At 45.5% G+C, this 21,903-nt stretch overlaps 1 protein-coding gene and 1 long non-coding RNA gene across 11 annotated transcripts in view; one reads left to right on the plus strand and one right to left on the minus strand.

Annotated features, from left to right (window-relative positions):
* Nucleotides 1-20,565, plus strand: part of IRF2 (interferon regulatory factor 2) — an 85,218-nt gene extending 64,653 nt beyond the window's left edge. For 7 of the 10 annotated variants that reach the window (XM_014839491.3, XM_070499940.1, XM_070499935.1 and 4 more), the window contains 3 exons: nt 10,733-10,897; nt 17,861-17,907; nt 19,211-20,565. In XM_014839491.3, coding sequence (XP_014694977.1) covers nt 10,733-10,897; nt 17,861-17,907; nt 19,211-19,519 — 521 coding nt within the window. In that variant the 3' untranslated portion in view covers nt 19,520-20,565. The remainder of the gene's footprint in view (nt 1-10,732; nt 10,898-17,860; nt 17,908-19,210) is intronic. The other 3 variants (XM_070499938.1, XM_070499939.1, XM_014839490.3) reach the window with 1 other exon arrangement.
* Nucleotides 20,367-21,394, minus strand: LOC123281376 (uncharacterized). Its single transcript, XR_006520805.2, has 2 exons — nt 21,276-21,394; nt 20,367-20,814 (listed from the first exon to the last, which is right to left on the minus strand). It is a non-coding gene; the product is annotated as an uncharacterized lncRNA (long non-coding RNA).
* Between the last annotated feature and the right edge of the window lie 509 nt (nt 21,395-21,903).

Raw genomic sequence — 21,903 nt, forward strand, 5'->3', positions numbered from 1 at the left:
TCAATCTTTCAATAATTGGTCACATGGACAAAAGTGTTATTTCTTTCACTTGGGAACAAGGAAAGGGAAGATATCTTCATGAGTCCTCTCAGTGCCTGCTCCATGGCAGACCTGCCACACAGGTGGCCCACATCTTACAGATGAAGAAACTGAGGCACAGAGCCATGTTGTTAAAAGGCATACTTTGATTCCACAAAGATTTGTGTGCACCTTCTGCATCCTAGACCCAGTACCATGAGCAGGAAATAGATTGGGGAAGAAGGAAGGCCATGGAAGGAGATGGTAAACAAGTAAAGCCACAGATAATGACAGCATTACCGTTGGGGACAAATGCTGCAAAAGAAAAGAACCAAGAGTTGAGAGAGAATAATCAGGGTCTGGATTTAGATTGGAGGCCTCTTGGAGGAGCGACGTTTCTCCTGAAGCCAGTGGGTGAGGCGGGGCAGCGTGGGGTAGGCAGCAGAACATGGACCCCGACGTAGGAAGACCCTTGGAGGACTAGAACGAAGGCCAGTGTGGCTGAGCATAGTGAGCATGGGGACAGCCGCATGAGGGTCCCCTCAGAGAAGGAGGCAGGGCGGGGTCGTGGGGGCCTTTTCAGGCCGTGGGAAGGAGGTTGGGTTTCATTCCCAAACTGCTAGAGGGTGTGTTTCAAAGGAAATTTTTTTTAATTGAAGTATAACAGACAGTAAAGTGCACAGGTGTTTTACACACACACACGCACACATAATGTAAACACCTCTTAGAGACTTTTAGGCAGGAGGGTGGCGAGTGTGAATGACATCTCAATAAAGGCCCGTTGGGATGCTGTGGTGACTGGATGGTGGGGGCTCTGTGCAAGAGGGCAGGCCTAGCCCCAGAATCCAGTACTGGGCCTTCTTTGCCCTTAGGTCCCTTTTGGTCCATTAAACTTTGCTCCATTTTGTCAACAGTCAGGGCTTCTGAGGCTGGTAAGAACCAGAGAGATCAACCAGAGCGACAAGAGCAGGCCTCATGTCCTGGTCCCTTCATTTCTGGATTCTCAGTTGAGTATGGACAGGAGGTGGCAGCCACTGCAGACATCAGTCACCCCTCCTTCCCCTTGGTTTTGGAATTTGGGAAGTAGAATCCTGTAGCAGGGACTCCCGGGAACGTTGAAGTCTTCGGCAGGGTGCGGTGTGGAGGGAGAATGAAGCAGATGTTGAGTGACAGCTATATCTCAGGACAGGTGCATCCTTGCCTTCCTCCCAGTGCTCAGGTCTACACCAGCACTTTAGGATAGAGGCCGTTGGGTTGGTCCCACAGTTGTTTCTGAGCTGAGAGAGGTCTTCGAGATGGAGCATTCTTCTCACTTCCCCTCTGGGGCCAGGGGACTTGCCTGACCAGAAGCCCAGCTCTCCTCGCTCCTGGGCCCTTTTTTCCAAGGCCCCGTGCTGCTTCCCCACCCTCCTGGGTCCATCTTCCCTTCCTCTGCAGGCAGTCCCTGGAAAGCCTGTGCCCATCAAGCCTTTTAGAAAACGGAAGATGTTCGCCCAATCTCCAGGCACTTTTTCTTAAGATTCAGCTTTATTTTGAGTGTGCTGGTTGGTTTTTGGAGCTCCCCTACATTTATGAGGTGAATTCAGCCCCAGATAAAATGCCAAACAAAAGCCAGAATTGTACTGGAATTTTCTTTACTTTTTAAAAACATTTCGATTGAGTCTTCAGTATGTGAATTCTCCATTGGGTGATTGTCCTTTGTCCTTCTGTATGGTTGCTGCTATAATAAAATAAGAAGGGCTGGCAGTAAAATGAGTTTGAAAAACTCTTTCTAATTTGTTGGTGGCCCTTATGAAGGTATGTCAATTATATATGAAGTGGATCCATACAAGTATTTTAAAGAAATGGGTAGTTTGTGGTCTTTGCTAACAATGGCACCACCTCAGATTTTAAACTCTTCTCAGAGCTTTAGTCCACACTCTCCCATGTGACCGTTAATTAGCTATTAATTAGTCTTTGTGATTTGTGGGTAGAGATGAGAAACAGGGATTCTGATTCCAAGGCCACTGTGGAATTTGAGAGATGCTCTTTCTGTCTCTCTTTACCTTTTAAAAGTGCTTTATTTAAAAATGACCTCATTTCTTGCTCTTGGTTCATTTGGTCCTAAACCCAGAGTTCATTCCGGTTTTCTATGTTGGCACCCAGATGAAAGCTTCAGGGTGTTCTCAATCTACTTTCATAAGCATTGTGTTATAAGATTAAAGTTGGGAGCTGGAATGAGTACTTAATAGGATAGTATTTTTTCATCTCATCTGCTGGCTTTCTAGGGAAATAGACTGAAAATCAATAACTTAATCCAGTGGAGGCCAGCCACGCAGGACATTATTATTCTGGCTGTTTTCTAAGCGAATCCAGTAAGGGTGTAAAACGTGAAATGTACTGTTGCCCTGACAAATGAACTCTTGCTGATTGCTGCTGTTTTATCTTTTGCCACAAATCATAGCAGGAAAGCACGCGCACACACATGCGCGCGCTCACAGTTGGCAGCGGGCTGCGTCCTCATCTTACCCTCTTGTCCATAACAGCTGACTGTCCTTCCAGATGTAGCTAGCTGTGCACACTGAAGAAGAGTGTGGCGTCCCATTACTTAAGACGTATCGTTTATGTTCCGTCTCTCCTGTGTGTTAAATGCACAGGTTAGCACCCCCAAGGAGTGATCCCTGCTTTCCCTTTAAGGGGAGGGAGAAAAACCTCCTTATTTTTATTTTTGCTTTTCTTTAGCATTGCATTGTTTTGTGTGTGTGGCGACTTCTGTTTTTAGGAAGCGGAAGAAGCCAGCAACATGTTGGATTGTTCTGACAATACCCCGTTGGCCTCTTGCCCAGGCTAGCAATGCTTCGGCTGAGCTGCATTGCAATCATCTCCAGGCCAGTGTAAAATGTTTGCAGGTGCGAACATTCTGTCTGACTAGCCTAGGCAGGGCTCTATAACCCCATTGTGTTTCTTGATAAAAGGTAACCCCACCCTTCCATAAAGCAAGGATTGCTATGAAACAAGGGAGGCTGTTCATGACTCTGAAGACAGTCAAACAATCCTTAGTGAGAAGACATATAGCAACTAGGAAATAATGTGATTTTGCCTTGATTTCAGCTGCCCAAAGTGAACTTTATAGGATGTACTTTTTAATTAATCGCTTCCAAGTTTGACTGACTTTATCTAAAGTAAACCTTGAGTAGCTTTTTTAGCCAAGCTTGGAAACTTGAGTATCAACAGGGAGGGCTCAAAGAACAGAACAGATTCGCAACTTAGAGACCAACTTTAGGGTTCCCACGAGGGCCTCATGGTTCTAACTCAACATCGGCAGCCTCTGGCACCAGAATTCATAGTGATTTGGGGATGGCCAAGGGCGACGCTAGGCTATAGAACTATGTTTTCATCTTTTTCCACCCCATTGTTCCTTGTTCTTTTTGCCATTTTTCCTGATACTTAAGATATGAAAAATCCCACCTATAGGATAAGAAGCAGCTTTGGGATGCGTCTTTAAATGGAAGGCTCCCCTCTTAAGAAGGAGCCAGTGAGGGTCTTCCATGCTCGTTCTCGGTGGGCTGTCTGTTGTGCCCCTTCTCCTGGGAGGGCTGAGCTGTTCACCCCTCAGGAGCAGGGGCCAGAGACAAGGCATCCGATTTTATCAGGACCCCTAGGAAACTCTTAGCAATGTGAAACTCCATGTGAGATGTGAACCAAGGTGTCACACTATACCCACGCACAGAATCGAGAATACGTCCTATTTTTCTTCGGTGAAGTGGGCCTTGGAAAGCCAGGCACAGAGGTGAGGCTGCGTGGGATGCGCTGCCGGTCACTGTGTGCCACCGGGAGCCCTCGGCAGTGGAGTTTGGCTGTTGTTTTCTCAACCTTAAGAAGTTTTTATTCACTCTAGAAACCTGCCATCTTTTTATGAGGCTTATTTACTTTGCTACTCCCCCCCCTTGTCTCCTCCACCTCATTTATAATTAAGCATCAAATCTTCCTGTCTTCCCTCATCGTATTTCTTAAATCCGTGCCCTCTTTCTGTTTCCGATACTCGCAGTCGCCTTTGCTCTTGCCTGAGCTCTGATTCCATTCCACCCCTTCTCCATTCATTCTCCACTCACAATGATTTTTTTAAAAATGTACAGTCATGTCACCATTGCCCCAGCGCAAAGACCCGAATCTCCTTGGTGTCCCCGGGGTCCTGGTGACCTGGCCCCTGTGCGCCTCTTTTACTTGTTTTTGAACTTGAATTATGCTGAACAACTTGACTTCCGTGTGCCTATTCAGAGAGAAAGCGAGGTTGTTTGTGGGTTTTGTCTTGGGAGCAGCCACTAAGACTGTGTTGACACAGCACAGGAAGAAAGGGACGTTTGGTGGTTCCACTGGTCAGTGTGAGCTGCCAACCCAAGGAGTCTTACTCAGAATTCTGCCTCCCGACTGTTGACCCTTGAGACATATTGATGACCTCTACTGAGTTTTTATTGGGACACATTATTTGCTGCCCTTTCTAGTAGCGTGTGATGCTGTCTTCTCGTGGAGTGAAGAGAATATACTTTGCCAATCACAGTCTTACTTCACCTTGCACCTGTGTCAACCTGTTGCAGTCAGAGCCATCAACCTGGCCCGTGCAAGGACAGAACTCTGTTCTCTGAAATCACTAATCCCATAGAGACTGTCTCTTCCACCATCGCTCTTGAGCACCTAAATAAACCATAACCATATTTTATTTAACAAAAAATAAAGTGAGGAGGGCTGGCCCCGTGGCCGAGTGGTTGACGTTCCACATGCTGTGCTTCAGCAGCCTGGGTTCGTGGGTTTGGATCCTGGGCGTGGACCTACTCCACTCATCAGCTGTGCTGTGGAGGCACCCCACGTACAAAGTAGAGGAAGACTGGCAAAGATGTTAGCTCAGGGCTGATGTTCCTCAAGCAAAAAAGAGAGAGAGAAAGATTGGCAGCAGATGTTAACTCAGAGCAAATCGTCCTCATAAGAAAAAAAAGGAAAAAAGCACACTGGATTAGAAGTTAAAAGACTTGGGTTCTAGACCTAGTCCTGCAGTCTTTTTATTTGCCACAAGACCTTGGGCAAACCCCTGACCCTCTCTGAGACTCAGTTTCCTCATATATAAAACGGAAATAGTAATACTGATCCTGCCTACCTCACAGGGTTGTTGTGAGGATCAAATGAGTGTAGCGGAAAAATCACTGTGTGGTTAGGAGGTGTAAAATAATATTATGGCTGTGATATTATCAAAATCATGCTAAACTCTATTTGAGGAAGAGAAGTGGCATCCATCTGTGCTGTGTCTTCAGGGCTGGTGTTCAAACTTTCAGATAGGGTCGAGAAGGAATTTCTCTCCACGGTACCATGCGGATGGTCTAATTTTATACGCCCCACTAATAAGCTTTATTCTTGACCTTGCAGCTACCTGGGTGACATTGGCAATTCACTGGGACTCTCTGGGTTTTAGCTTTTTGCAGCTGTAAAGTGGTAGCACCAACCCGCCTTTCCATTTTGAATAGTCTCTGCTTTTAGACCTTTCTCTGAAGCCTGGGGCACCTGCCTTCTCAGGTGGGGCCCTCCATTAGGTCAACAGTTGTTCACAAAGTAAGAATGACCTTTTAAGGAATCCAACCGGTCCTTCAGTAACCAGCCATGAATAATATTGTTGTACTTCTCAGCAACTGGGTCTAGATAAAATTACATTCCTGTGGGTGACTCTTTTCCTAATGTGCTGACCTTAATAAGCTGGAGAAGCTTACTGGATTTCCAGCGCCTCCAACCATTTGAGGATTTCCTTGGCGCCCGATATAGAACTGTTGAAAAGCAATTTCATTATTGGTTAGGAGCCCGGAGTCTCATAAGGTGAGATTTGAAAGTTTTTATCCTGAGAGGGGCTTAGAAAGCCACGAGTAGCTCAGTTTGGACCCCATGAACTCTTCTCTTAGGGAGGCCGTATCGTGTACTCAGCTCAGTACTTGAGCTGAGCTTTGGGATCAGAGAAAGCTGAATTTGAGTCCTGGTTCTGCCACTTACTGGCTGTCTGACCTTGAATTAGTTATTTAACTCTCCATGATGCCTTTCCTCGTGTCTCAAATGGGAGTGATAATTGTACCTTCCTGTGGGGTTGTGAGGTCTTATAGCTGGTCTCATGGTGGGAAGAGCAAAGATCAGCGCTCAGTGGATGTTAGGTTTGTTACTCTTATTTATCCATCAGGATACTGCTGCCACGTCTGACCCTCTTTGTTGTAGCAGACGGCTGAAAGGTTGCTGTTCTGTGTCTTTTCAGTGGTCAGGAGTCAGTGTTGCTGTGTTGTCACTGGGGGCAAAGGTTGGTGGTTCAGGGAAATCAGTTCATCTGGCGTAAAAGAGAGAGAGAGAGAGAGATTGCGGAGGGATGGGGCCTAAAGCACCTCTGGAGGGCATCTCAGATGTTGGGCTTTCCCTGCTTCTCTCTTGGGCTTGCGACTTGTGAGTTGGGAAGTTTCTAAAGTGCCCTCGGTGATGTTCGGATGGAGAGAACTGGTCCTTCCTGTCCGAAGCATAAGACTACACACTCCTCCGGGGATGTTTGCCTTAGAGGTGATGTGATTAGATTAACTGGTATCCAGGTTGTAGCTGAGAAAACAAAAGCTCGTTTTCGTATCCTGGTCACCAGCATTGAGGATGCATGTAAAACTTGAATAGAGATGCTTATCTACTTTTTTATCATAAGTCCTATATATTATGTGAAATACAGTAAAATTAACCCCTTTTAGGAGTACGGGTCTATGAATTTTGAAAGATGCATTCAGTTCCATACCCACCACTATAGTCAAGACATAAGACATTTTTATCACCCCAAAATATTTCCTCCCCCTTGCGCTAGCCCCTGGCAACTACAGCCTGCTATGTCCTTATCACTTCATCTTGGTTTAAGAAGCCCACTTGCCAGAAGTCTTCAGATTTTCTAGAAAACATTCATTGTTACATCCGGTATTTGCAAGTGGTCATGAACTCCAGCAGGATTCTGGCTCCAGACAGTGAAGCTTAGTCTGATCGTTTATCTATTTATTCAGCAGAGATTCGTTGAGCTGCTCTCTGGCGTAAGCCGTGAGCATGTGCTATGACTTGTTACAAAAAATTCTAAATGCAGGGTCTCAACTCTCTGAGGAGCCATAATTTGGTTGGGAGATAACACAAATAAAAAATTAAATAGGGGCCAACCCTGTGATTTAGTAGTTAGTGGTTTGGCACGCTCTCCTTTGGCAGCCTGGGTTCACAGGTTCAGATCCTGGGCGTGGACCTATGCCCCTCATCAGCCACGCTGTGGCAGTGACCCACATGCAAAACAGAGGAAGATTGGCACAGATGTTAGCCTAGAGCCAATCTTCCTCAAGCAAAAAAAGAGGAAGATTGGCAACAGATGTTAGCTCAGGGTGAGTCTTCCTCAGCAAAAAAACAAAAAAAGAAGAAAGTTAAGTAAAGATATAGAGAGTTAACTTGAATGCGAGGCAGGAAGTCAAGAACTGTCATAAGGTTGTGTCACACTGCAGTTTTGGCTGAGCAATGGGTCAGTAAGTGAGACGCCCTCAGGAAAGAGAGGTCAGTATGTTCCCGGGGTAGTCAGGAAAAGGCTCCAGAAAAACAGAGGTGTTCTGAATTCTGAATACTGAATACTCCCCCCTCCCGCCCCATGGTACTGCCTCATTGAAGCCTTTGATTCCTTAACTGGAAAAAAATATTCCACTTCCTCAACTCTCATCATGTGGCCTCACTCCCCTCCCCCACCACATCTTTCTTTTCACTACTTAGTGTCCTAAACTTATTCTCTAGATTGTTGTCTGCTGGTGGGGAGCCCTCATGGACTTCTTACAAACCAGATCCTTGACTAGACTGATCTTTCTCTGCCCTTCCCCGCACTTGACAACGATGTCCTGCACAAAGTTGGTGCTCGGTAAATCTTTGTTAGTTGAATGACCGAGTTGGGCATTATGGGGAAAAACAGTGAGGGAGAGAATTCTTGGTGAGAACCAAGGGATATAGTTAGGAAGATGCTTGAGCTGCTGCCGTGGTTTATACCCCTAGTAGCTTGCTGTCTCTCTATTTGGAAGGACAGTGCAAGAGAGAAGTGAATTTTGGAGTATTGGGAGTTAAAGTGACTTCTATTTAAATCAAATTTGTATAAGACCTTAATTGCCTTAGCATGTAAAATATTGCTTGCACCCACCCCTTCCTCACACACACACACACACACACACGCACCCCCATTTGGTTTCTGTCTCCACCCATGACTTGGGAAAGGACGGGACATGTCTCGTCTTCCTGCTGTTTTATTTTACTTGGAAGATGAGGCAGAAGAAACTAGAGCGAGGTCAGTGTCAGCACTCAGTCTGTGTCTGGCGACGGGTGTAATTGATGCTCTCATGCTCAAATAGGATAGTCCAAAGGATGAAATAGGAATTTGGGAGTCTACCTGCCGTGTTTAGCCAGCCTGCCTTTTGTTTAATTTTATCCCCTCCAGGAAAACCTAAACGGAATCCAGTTCCCCTTCCATTCTGTCTGCTATGGCTTTGTGGACTCTCCAGTCACATCCCGAAATGTCCTTTGCCAGCCTCTCTGGTGCCTTTCCTTTCTTCCTTAGAGAACCCATCAATTCTCACTCCCTCTGAAACCCTTCCTAAGTAGAAATCAGAAATGTCCTCCCTACCTCATCTAGTCATTCCATCACCACCTCCGCCCTACCCGCTCAAGGCAGTTAAAACAGGAACCCATTTGTAAACAAAAATATTTGAGCAATTAAAATACTTTGAGCAGTGAAAACAGGAACTTGTCCACAATGGCTAACTTCTCAAGGAGACTGGAATGTGCTGCCCTCCAGCCTATCTTGGACATTTCACGGATGGCCCAGAAAATGTCAGGGACGTGGAGCACTGTGTGTAAACCAAGTCACTCTCCTCTGTGCCCGAGTTTCTTTGTTTATGACAGGCTAATCATGCCTGCCCTGCCATTCTCGTGGGCTGGAATGTTGGAGTAACTTAGACAGGCGTGAGCAAAACATTGATTATGATGGCAAAGTGCCTTGAGGCCCGTGGGAAAACACCGTTATTCCTATTTGTTTATTGGTGCCAATTTTCAGGGATATTCCACCCAATCAATTGCCAACAGAAGTGTAAGGTCAGCTCTGTTTAAAGGTTGGACACGGCATTAGGGGCATTCAAATTAAAACCACAATGAGATGTTGCTACACACCTACCGGAGTGGCTAGAGTAAAAAAATAGTGACAACACCAAAAGCTGGTGAAAATGTGCATAGATTAAATCATTCATACATTGCTGGTGATATAGCCACTCTGGACAATAGTTTGGCAGTTTCTTGTAAAACTAAACATACAATTATCATATGATCCAGCAATTGCATTCTTGGGTATTTATTCCAGAGAAGTGGAAACTATGTTCATATAAAACCTGTCCATGAATGTTCATAGCAGCCTTATTTGTAATAGCCAAAGAATGGAAACAACCCAGAAGTCCTTCAATGGGTGAATAGTTAAAACAGACTGTGATACGTCCATAACATGAGACATTACTCAGGAAGGAAAAGGAACCAACTATTGAAATACACGACAACTTGGATGACTCTCCAGGGAATTATGCTGAGTGGAAAAAAGCCAATCTCAGAAAGTTACTGTGTGAGTCCATTTATGAAACATCCTTGAAATGACAAAAATTATAGAAATCGGGAACAGATCAGTGGATGTCAGGGGTCAGAGACCAGGGGAGGAAGCTGAAGGAAGGTGGATATAGTTACAAAAGAGTAGCATAGAAGGTGCTTGTGATGACCATCAGTTCAGTATTTTGACTGGGGTGGCAGGTATGTGAAACTACATATGTCATAAAGTTGCATAGAACTAAATACACACACACACAAAGGAGTACAAGTAAAACTGAGGCAATCTGAACAAGCTGCGTAGATTGTTATCAGCATCAATATCCTGATATTGTACGATAGTTTGCAAGGTGTTACCATCGGAGGAAACTTGGATAAGGGGCACACAGGGTCTCTGTATTATTTCTTAAACTGTAGGTGAATCTACAATGATCTAAAACTAAAAGGCAGGATTCAGAGCCAAAGTGGTTAGAATTCATCTTGTCAGCGTCCTGGGGAGTTGATGCTACTATTGTGTGTTAGAATTGGGATACCATTCTATTCCATTGTTCTGATATTTCATCCAGTGGTCATGTTGCCTGCAGAGACTGGGAGAATGAACAGAGCACCCCACAGCTAGAAATGACACAATGGGGTGGATTTTGGGGGTCCTTCCTCCTTATTAAGATCTGATAATGTCTCTCTGGACCCCAGGAACCCAGAAAATAGCACATCAGCTTCTTTCGGAGCAAGAGCAGAGAACAGAAATGGGTCATGTTCAAAGCATTGTCTGTTTCTCTGGCCCTGGGGCTAGATCTGGATGCAGCCTCTGGTCCTGCAGCCTTGGCTGTCACTGGCTTCGGTTTGGGACATTGTAACCACCATTGGCAGGCATGCTAGAAATAGCCCTGGAAGCCAGGTTTTTGGCAGGCTGCTTCTCTGGAGACATTCACCCGAAGCTAAGGCTTGTTCTTCTCCCATGGCGCCGACATTTGGTGACCAGGAGTTCACTCCTGGCTATTTGGCAATTTTGGGGAAGGTCTTCCTTCTTGAGAGTGTGTCTTAGAATTGTGAAGTCAAGTGACGTTGGTGCATGATGGATCTCTCTTCTTTGAAGTTGTAGGACAGTCCCATCTGGACAGCAACATCGAGGATCAAGAGATTGTCACTAATCCGCCAGACATTTGCCAAGTTGTGGAGGTGACCACAGAGAGTGATGAGCAGCCGGTCAGCATGAGTGAGCTCTACCCTCTGCAGATTTCCCCCGTGTCTTCCTACGCAGGTACGGGGGCAGGAGGGAAATTCTGGAGCTGAGCAGGGGACAAAGGAGGCTGTCCTTTAGTCTGGGGTCACCCGTTTCACCACACAGCAGAGACCTTCTCCTCTGTCCCAAGAATTATTCCTGCTAGAATTATTCTTGCCTTTAATTTTCTCAACCAACATCTTCTTGTTCTCAGTTAGAAGCCAAGGTCACAGTATTTCTTTACTTGATGACCCGTAACATTTTCATACATGACCTACAAATAATAAGATTTCTTGGGGGAAGTAGTTCATCTGAGTCTATTTTATTTGCACACGTTATCAGAAATTCGGAAGAGTGTTTTTACTGGCATCTCAGTTTGACCAAGCTGGGGAGGGCCTTAGGGATCATCTCTTCAAGTTCCTTCATTTTTGGAACTGAGGGATCTTGCTCAAGGTCGCACAGTGTTTAGACCAAGACTTGAACTAAAGCTTCAGACCTCAAGCTCCATTTCATCCCACCAAGTTCACTTCTCACTCCCGCATAGTTCCCCCTTCTTTTTTCATTTAGTACAGCTTCTGATTGGACCAGGCGACTGAGCCCATTTCTGATTCCCAAGGAAATGGCCACATAATTGCAGGAATTGGCCCAGACAGTCACAAGATTAGAACCAGAGTCCGTTGGTTCTTCCATCCTTACAGAATAAGGTGATAGCTCCTTTTTCCTGCCAACGTTACATCATCTTATACTCTCTTCCTGATGAACTCCACTTAATTTGGGGGGATATAATCATAATTATGAAATATGAATTCTGAATCAATGTCATTGCTTGCAAATATTAAAAACAAAAAGCAGAGGCCCTATCGTGAGTCAGCTCGAATAAATGGTTCAAGAATTCCCCGCAATGTCCTTTATGTGCTGCCAAATAGAATGTCCTTCATTTAAGGTGCCACCCCAGCGACTGGCCCAGAATCAGCATTAGAATTACGTTGATTCAAATGCCAGGTTGTTTATGAATTATCAGTCACTACACTAACCTCGTGTTTCCTGAACTCCAACTTCCTTTTTTTTAACTTATTTTTTTAAATTGTGGTAAAAGTTGTATAACATTACATTTACCATTTTAGCCATTTTTAAGTGTACATTTCTGCGGCATTAAGTGCCTTAACGCTCTTGTGCAGCCATCACCGCCATCCGTCTCCAGAACTTTTCCATCTTGCAAAACTGAAACTCTGTGCCCATTGAACACTAACTCCCCATCCTCCCCCACCAGCCCCTCGCAACCCCCATTCTACTTTCTGTCTCTATGAATCTGGCTACTCTAGGGACCTTGTACACGTGGAATAATCCCACAGTATTGTCCTTTTGTGACTGACTTATTTCACTTCGCATCATGTCCTCAAGGTCCTAACTTTCTTTTGTGCCGGGAACTTAAAAGGAATGTGAGAACAAACCTTGGCTTCAGGGAGCTTATAATCTGTCAAACAGGATAAGCTTCTTGTCAGTTATTTATTCATCAAACATATTTTGAAGTCCTATGTGTGCCAGTCTCTCTTGAGCCTTGGCCAATCCCCAGTAATAATAACGACTCTTTGTTGCATGTGTTTGTGCCCTGGGAACTGTGCTCAATGCTTGGAAGCGATGGACTTATATTTAATTATCATGAGAATAACCTTGTCAGCCTGGGTATCATTATTACCTCTTTAAACTCTAGGGATGTAAGGTGATGAGGGTAAAGTAGTGTGTCTAGGGATGGGCAACTGGTAGCACAGTTAGAACCCACGTGTAGCTGATGCCAAAGGCCTGTTCTTGACCGTTTCACTATAATGCTGTCCTGTGCAACGGCCTGGGGCTCTGCTGTTCAGAACACAGCCACATCTCGTGATCTCAAGGACCCACCAAAGGAGGCAGAGCAGAATGTTTATGCTTTAATTTTACAGTTGAGATAACTAAGGCTTGAAACATTAAGCTACTTATATTTACATAGCTATGGCTAAAAATATATGACTTTCTTCTATATCATGCTGCTGCAGGCATTGTGACATCCCATGTGGGGTTTTTTTTTTTAAGGGATTGGAGCTTTAGAATAGACTTTTATCTGTTTATCTGTTGAGTAAGACTTTCCGAAGTCTTCTGGGGAATTCTGGAAAGACCTCTTCTTGCTGTTCTGCCAGCAGTGGCATTTTGCTTTAGCAGAAGAATGCCGAGAACAGCTGATCCATGCAGAGAGAAATGAAAATTTCATTACCCTTTCCAGGACATTTGCATAGATTTGAAAGGAAGGATTTTAGGGCCAGGCTGGCAGGCAGTGGGGGGGTTTGTTAGAGCCTGGCTTTTCAGCCTCCCCTTTAGTTCTTTCCCTTGTTTTCATTGTCTGAATTCTCCAGAACCTTTTGGAGGGAGCCAAAATATTTCCCACTGCTACTTTTCTAGAGCTTACAGACACATAAATTCATCGGTTACTGACCATGGCTAGCTTAAGTCTAATTTTAGTCAGGAATTTTATCGCCTGCTGCTAAGAAAGACAGCTTTTTGGTTGTCTTCCCCATTCTAACTTTTTGTTCCCCAGTAGAAGAGCCTGTTTGCCTGTTTTTCATCACAGGCTTCCTTTGTTTGGACTATTGAACTGAATTTCAACCTCCTCTAATCGTTTCATTCACTTGTTTTGGAAACTGGTCTTTGGAGGCTGCTGTTTGCTATTTTTTTCCCCTACTGATCGTTGAAATATAATCCCAGTCGGATTACAAAACCACGTTCATTTTGCAAGTCGGCTTTCTCTATGGGCTAAATATGGTGAACAAGAAATGAGACAGTTTCTTTGAGTGGAAGTACTTGCATTGGATGTTTTAAGACGACATCACTTTCTAGTCGGATTCGTAAAACTTTCATCCTTGGGAGCCCAACCTTGGGAAACTCTAGAGGAGAGTCATTTTCCTCTTAAACGTCTCCCATAAAGTGGCTTCGTGTCTGGTGTGTGGCACTAGGATTTTATTAGGTTGTTGATGGTTTAGTAAAAGAAAGCCACACTAGTATATTGGGGGAGGCTGGATGAGAGAATGGAGAATAGCTGGAGAAGAGAGCATGATGTAAAGGATTAATTGGTTGTGAATGAGAGAATGGAGATTGCCTACTGACCAGCAGCCAACAGTAAAGACTTTGGGTCTTTGTGGAAACCAAAGCATGCTTGCCTTTTGTTGGGTAGGGCAAAGATAAGAGTGCTTTGAGATTAAGAGGACTCTTGATTTGAACCTTTTAATAGAACCTTCTAGTGAAAGTAATTGAGGAAATGACGAAAGGAAAGAAATCCTTGCCAATCTTATTAATCAAACTTGTCAAACAAGAGCCTTCCAGAAAATGTACCAGGATCAGAGTGCAAGAAAGCTTTCACATAGAAGATAGGGTGTCCCTCCCTACAGATGGTTTGACAATAAAAACTGAGCTGGAGTGTGGACCTAAGACAAGCATCCTTCTAGAACTGCAGCTCTGGAGGAAGCATCTTTGGGATCATCTAATCCATACCTCCCCTTCCCTGTCAACCCCGTTACTTTTGGGGAAACTGAGACCAGAAAGATGAAATGAGCTACTCAAGTCCCTGTTATTACTCTGTAAACACTTTGAACTTATTCAGACCATGCGTGTTAGTGAAACAACTTCAAATTTTTTTATTCCATTGTATTCAAAGTAAATAAAAAACCAAATCCAAAACAATCCAAAAGGGGAAATGAAATAACAACTTATGTTGGTATTTCAGCAGTAACATGGATCTGGAAGCAGCAGCTGCACTGAACTCATTTGTGTATAAGAAGTGATCTTGAAAATGGCAATGGTAAAGTAAAACCAAGGAAACAGAGGAAAATGGGCATGAGTACACCCAACGAGCACTTGGAGCCAGCGATTCAGGGTTGCCCGTGAGAACCACTGTTACTCTGGGAGAAGGGTCTTGGGTCCTCAAGCATCTGCTCCCAGGCCGACGGCACTCAAGGCCACTCTTTAAACAACAAAAATTAGAAATCTCAGTTTGCTAATATGGAGAGTCTTCATAACTGCTTCAGAAGCAGTTGATCTTAATTTAGAAATGATGCTCTCAACTAGCATTTGTGTCAGCTGAAAACATAAGCTCAGAACATGTATGTCTTTTCTTGTCTCAGACTATTTCCCTGAGGTTGAAAACTGGGTACTTAAAGGCGGTTAGCATTGCGATCATGCTCATGGTCTGTGCAAGCTCTTACCAAGGAGTCATACCCAGGTCCACCTTCCAACTTCTCCCGCTCTGGGCTTGGACTGCGGTGGAATCCCAGAACCTTGGTGTCCACTGCTCATTTCTGCATAGTTCCAGCTCCCAAAGCCTGCCTGGTTTTTCTTTGAAGGGGAAAGGAACAGAAGATGGTGGCGTTCATGCAGGGTAATTAGGAGTGGAGGGGGCCTAGACGTATATGAAGGAAGAGAGAAACCTTGGCGTTGGAGCACAAAGAAAGCTAAGCATAAAAATGGAAAGGGGATCTTGAAATTTCGTCAGAGGCTGAGCAGTGGAGTGCCTCGGCAAGCAGACGCTGCGTTCAGGGCACAGCCTGGAGCCAGAAGTGCAGTTTTGTTTTCTCTGCTCTTTGCTGACTCAGTCCACAACTTTGGCAGGTTTCTCAACGTCTCTGTTCCTCATTTTTCTTGGGAGTGGCTATACCGATTCCTGCCTTCCCTGGATACTGGGCTAGCCTGAGGGTTATGTGAAGAGGGGAATTTTCCTTTTCTGCTGTTTGTAATTTGTTTTTGTGTAGAAACTTTTCTTGTGCCTGGCATTGCCGGCTTGTCTGGGTGGCTAGGGGGCTTCTCTGGGCCCCTCTTGCTCCCAGTCAGGGATGCTTTGGGGAAGTCTGCTCGTTCTCAGGAGAGGAGAGGCACATCCTCCAGATGCTCATGGTCAGCCCTCGGCCATCACTCAACGCCCAGGAAAAGTCACTGGAGAACAGTGGCCAAGAAATGTGCAGAAAGGCCACAGGGTAGGCCCAGTGTGGCCAACGTTCTCACCTTCTTTGCTTGAGGAATGAACCTGTAGCTCGGTTTGTCTGTTTGTTCTTTGGCCTTTAATTCATAGAGAGCCTGGTCTGTGGTTAGTGCTCTGGGTGGTGGAAAGGGCCCTATCTGGGCTGGGAGCCATTTGGTCCGAGCAGGGCCACCAGCAAGACCTGAGACTGGGAGCCAGTCCCTCAGCAGGCTCAGGATGGAAGCAGGTAGAAGGCAGCAGAGCACACGAGCTGCATGCTGGGAGCTGTTTCCCAACTTAGGGTCCTCGTGAGGGCTAAACAAGGCATGCATGCAGAGACGCCAGCCTGGCCCTGGCGCCAGCCCTCTGTAAATGTTCACCATTATGGTTCCTCTTTCGGCCTTGTCTGTAAAATGAATGCCCCAGACTCAGGGATTTCTAAGGGTCTGTGTATTTTAGGAATTCTGCCCTCTGTGCTTTCATTTCTCGGTGCTGTGAACATTGAAACACTGCACATCACCGATTTCTTATTTAAAAAAATCAAAAATTTTTTTACTTAAAAAAAAACCAAAAATTTTTTCACTTAAGAAAATCTTGTATTATATGTTCAGATGATGTGTAACCATTAGTTATTGACTCTGGACTCTGTTAATCTAGCATGTTGTGCAAATCCAGGGTTGAACAAGGCTGCTGAGCTCAGGACAGAGGCACACCAGCGTTTACAGAGTGAGAGCTGTGTGCTGGGCCCTTGCTCGGCCTTTCCCCACACACCCTCACTCTCTCTCGTCAGCAATCCTCTGTGGAAGGTGTTCATCCTCCCCTTGTACAGATGAGGACACTGCAGCTCAGTGCGTGAAGTTAGTGCCTTGCTCCGTGCCTTACAGCCAGCAGGCTGAATCAGTGTAGTCGCCAAATGAGTTATCTATTGCTGCTGAACAATATAACCCCAAGCTTAGTGACTTAAACAACACACACTTGTTATCCCACAGTTTCTGAGGGTCAGGAGTGCAGGTCTGGCCTAGGTGGGTCCTCTGCTCGGGGGTTCCCTGCACAGACCTGCAGACAAGGTGCGCTCCAGGACTGCTGCCTCATTGGAGGATCTAATGGGGAGGCTCTGCTTCGAAGCTCGCGTGGTTTGCAGCAGAATGTAGCTCCTTGCACGTTGTCAAACTGAGGGCTTTGGTCTCTTGCTGGCTGTTGGCTGGAAGGAGCCCTTAGTTCTTTGTCAGGCGAGTCTTCCCAGCTTGGCTCCTGCTTCCTCAAAGCCAGCAAGGGAGAGTCTCTTCATAAGATGGGTCCCTGCATAAGATGTGATCACACACATCTCATCACCTTCACTGTGTTCTGTGGATTCGAAGTAAGTCACAGGCCCCACGCGCACTCCACAGGAGGGAGTCCCACAGGAAAGGAAACTCTAGGAGATGAGGATCATGGGAGCTGCCCTAAAACCTGTCCACCCACAGTAACCCAAGTGGAAGATGCAACGTTATAAATTCAAGATGTATAATTACTACAGAGACATGAGGTGAAGGAGGGATCTGAGCAGACTTAGGGTGACCTAGGAAGGCTCTGAGTTGGGACTTGAATGAACGAATGCTCATGGATTGGAAAAGAAGACCAGTGTGGGGCGTTGTGGATAGAGCAGCAGTGATGAAGGGGCTTCACGTGGAGGCAGGGTGAGCCAAGGACATGGGGAGCGGAAAGCGGATTGGCACCGGCAGGGGGGGCGGGCCCACACCCATACTGGGAAGTAGTGGCCGTGAAGAAACATAGCCTGGCCTTGGAAAGTGAGCTCCCCCTCAACTCTGAATGCTTCCTCTGAAGGGCCCAAATTAGAGAAACCGAATTCCCTCTAGCATCTTCCAAGTGCAAGTGTTTGACGTTACAGAGGGGACGGAATTATGAGTTTAGTTACCCATTTCTCTTTTGAAAAATGAAGTGCTGATGTATTTTTTAAACACTGCCTGAGCCTCAAAACTGTTTGAGTGGCAGGAATGATGGCCTTGTGTTTTTCTCTCTGTGAACAGAAAGTGAAACTACCGATAGTGTGCCCAGTGATGAAGAGAGCACGGAGGTAAGCGTGGCTCCCCGCCCCCACCCCCTGAAGGGCGTGCTGGGGACTGGGGTCTCCTTGCTGCTAGGTACATTTCTTTTCTTTTGATCGCCATTTGTACTTTTGGACTTCTTGTGTGTGAGTGTGCTAAAATATACGTAACGTAAAATTTATGATGCTTTTGGATTTCGAATTATAAAATGGAGCTTTGGGAACTGAATGGGAGGAAAGAAAGATGTTACCATAGAAAGAGAGCTTGTGACTGCAGGAAAAGGAAACTGAAGTAAGGACAGGAAACGTTGATATTCTTACCACGATAAACATCCTACTTCACAAGCAGAAATAGAGTGTCCAAGTGTCCAAGAGCAATGACCAGAAGTAAATGTCAGAAAGCACGAAGTAAATAGATCTCCATGTACACCTGCAGTCCCTGCCCTCTGTGCTCCGTGCCCAGAGGCCAGGCGGGTGTTCAGTTTTGATTCTGAGTGGCCTGCTCCGATTTCCCTCCTCTGGGCTGGGCTCCCACAATGGCAGGAAAGAGCTGTAATGGTGATGGATAGCATTCCTGCTAACTGCCTGCTTTGTGTCTGTCTTTGAGTGAGAGAGAGAGAGAAAGAATGGCTGACTGACTAATGGTTGTTTGAATTAGTGATTTCCTAGTACACTAAATCCTTAAAGTATAGTCCAGGAATTCTGAAAGGACAGTAGATAGAGATGCTTCCATACATTTCAACCCTGTTTCTTCAAGGTCAGAATTCCAGCTCCTTCTCTGAATGAAGCTAGCCTGGAGGCCAGCTGTTTGCCTGGCACACTGGAGCTCGAAGCTGCACCCGTTTGAAAGCCCTCAAGGGGCGTCCCCTGTCTGTTACAGAGTCTCTCACCTCCCTCCCTCTGAAAATGCAGGTTGACTCTAAGATCAGATTGGGCCATCAGTGAGGAACCAAGTCACCATGATAAAGCAGCCCTCATGGCCTGAAACCCACCTAATGCTCAGACTGGGCAGCCGGAGTGGAGGGGAACTAGAAACCAAGTTGCCTTGTTTTCCTGCCTTCTTAGAACAGTCTTGCCTGTATTTCTGGGAGGTAGCAAATGGGAATTGATAAAAAGGGAAGAGAAACCATTGCTTGGGGCATGAACAGCTTGGGGTCTGGATTTCAGTTGAGGGATGTAGAGGTGCCAAGCTTCTGCTCATCCCATGACTCTTAAGAAATTCAGTTGAAACACCAACATGTGGGAACTGTGGTGCATTTAAAAAAAAATTTTTTTAAAAAGCTGTTCTACAGAAGGCAAAGAAAATACGTATCTGAATTCTTTTCTTTGAAAGGGACGCCCACACTGGAGGAAGAGGAACATTGAAGGCAAACAGTACCTCAGCAACATGGGCACCAGAAGCACCTACCTGCTGCCCAGCATGGCGACCTTCGTGACTTCCAACAAGCCGGATCTCCAGGTCACCATCAAAGAGGAGAGCTGTCCGGTGCCTTTCAACAGCTCCTGGCCCCCTTTCCCAGACCTGCCCCTCACTCCCTCCGTGACCCCAGCGCCCAGCAGCAGTCGGCCCGACCGGGAGACTCGGGCCAGCGTCATCAAGAAAACGTCCGATATCACCCAGGCCCGCGTCAAGAGCTGTTAGGCCTTTGACTTCCCCTGGTGGTTGTTGGGAGTTCTTGGCTTTGTTTGTTGTTTGTTTGTATTTTATTTTTCTCTCTGACACCTATTTTAGACAAATCTAAGGGAAAAAGCCTTGACAATAGAACATTGATTGCTGTGTCCAACTCCAGTACTGGAGCTTCTTTTTAACTCAGGACTCCAGCCCCTTGGTAGACGTGTATCTCTAGAGCCTGCTGGACCTCCCAGGGCTGCTCCCTCAACTTCAAGGACGTCATAGGACCAACAGCCGCATGGGCAGTGAGGTGCTGCATTGCCTGCGGTCAAGGCCAGCATGGTGGAGTGGGTGCCTCAGAATGGATGAGAAAATGTGAACTAGCTGGAATTTTTTATTCTTGTGAATATGTACATAGGGCAGTACGAGCGACGCTGCAGTCTGCTTCTGCACCTTATCTTAAAGCACTTACAGATAGACCTTCTCTGATCTTGCTCTATTTCATAGCACAGCACATTCAGCATCCCTTTCATGTCCCCTCTCTCGCCTCCCATCCCGTCCCTTCCCACCCAGTTCCTTTCCTCCTTTTCCTCCCCTCAAAGGCTGTGTTCCACATCCCTGAGGAGGAGAAGAAGAAAATGAACTTCTCCCCAGATGTCCCATTTTAAGACTGCTTTAACAACACAAAAAGAAAAAGAAAATCTTTCTAATCTGCTATGCTTGAATGCCACGCGGTACAAAGGAAAACTATCATGGAGATATTATGCAAATTCCCAGATTTGAAGACGAAAACACTCTAATTCTAACCAGAGCAAGCTTTTTTATTTTTTATACAGGGGAGTATTTTATTCAAGGTAAAATTCTAAAGAAAATATAATTGTTTTTTATCTTTTCTACAGCAAATTTATAATTTGAAGATTCCTTTTCTTGTTTCTCAGCAGTTATTATTACATCCTTGTGGCACATTTTTTTTTTTTAATTTTGTAAAGGTGGAAAAGCTTTTATGAGCTCATGTAGCAATCAAATTATCCTGTGGATTGATAATAAATGAATATGATATATAGTTAAATTTTTAATGGGCGCCATGCCTGGCTTTGTGTGTGTCTGCTTTAGAACACCAGACAGGACTGACAAAGTAGCGTTTCTTCTTGGGGACCGAAACGTTTTCCCTTGTTGACCGCAAGAAACCCCAGAGGGTTCCTTCTGTGAGGATGCGAATGGCTTCCTCTCCTGAGTGTTCACCTTGAACCAGGAGCGCTGCTGAGTGTCTCACGTGAGTTCCCTTCTTCACGCATCCAGGTGTGCACGGGATGGAGCTGTCGCCACTTCACATGGAGGAAACAGAGACTTAAAATGAAAATACCTTTACTCAAGGTCACACAGGTAGTCAGAGTCAAGGGCAAAAGTTAAGCCCAAGTCTGGTGTGACACTGGGGGGAGTCTTTTTACTCACTTCCCTGTTCTCTTTCTCTACTCTGACCAAATGCCACCCATCTCTGTGCTTCTCCTGTTCTCATCCGTAGGCTATATGGATGACTAAAATTTTGTGTTTATGTCACATACTGGGCCCATGGATAAGACATTGTCAATAACAGGAAATATTTGTTGGGTTTCTACTCTATGACAGTTGTCCTTTGAGGACCTGGGGCCTTAGACATAGAACCTGCCCTCAGAACTTAGGGCACGTCTTTGCAAGTGAGAAATGTGAATTCCAGAACTCCAGACTCCTTCACCCAATTAATATTTCAAGGTATTTCCGTGATCTTGGGGAAGCCCACTGCACTCACCTCTCCATCTTCCATGATGTCTGTAAAAGCAGGATACCAAGACTCAGCTGCGTACCTCCTACCTCTGGGGGATTGTGGAGGAGATGGCCAAGTTAATATTTAAAGAGCTTCCTTCAATGGAAGGACAAAGGGCTATTTTTATGCTTCTCTCCATGTGTGGCTGCACAGATAATTAGTGGTCATAAAATTATCCAGCCCTGAGCAAAAATTAACCAAGCATTTTACTGGTTGATGTGTCGTCATTGAAATGCCAGTATTGATGGTCGACTGTCTCTGTGGGGAGCTCTTTGCTGACCATGTGTTTACCTCAATTTCAAGGGAAAGGCCCACTTTCTCAGTGAAAAGAGGAGTCACGAGGAGGAAAGAGATGCTCCCGGCTTCCTTAGCACTATGCTCTTGGGTTAAGACTGTTAAAAAGAAAACCACAGGCCCAAAATGGCGTCACTCGTGCTAAAGCCCGTGCTACCAAACCTAGATTTGATTCCTGATGTAATTGCAGTTTCAGCCCCTCCCAGAAATATAATCTTCATCAACCAGTGTGGAATTTTCTGGTCTAGAAACAGTAAGGTAATCTGTCAGGTGGACCCTCTCCAAGCCCTAGAAGAAGAGGCAATCTGGTGGTAAGGCC

The sequence above is a fragment of the Equus asinus genome, chromosome 27 (assembly GCF_041296235.1).
Source record: "Equus asinus isolate D_3611 breed Donkey chromosome 27, EquAss-T2T_v2, whole genome shotgun sequence".
Lineage (NCBI taxonomy): Eukaryota > Metazoa > Chordata > Mammalia > Perissodactyla > Equidae > Equus > Equus asinus.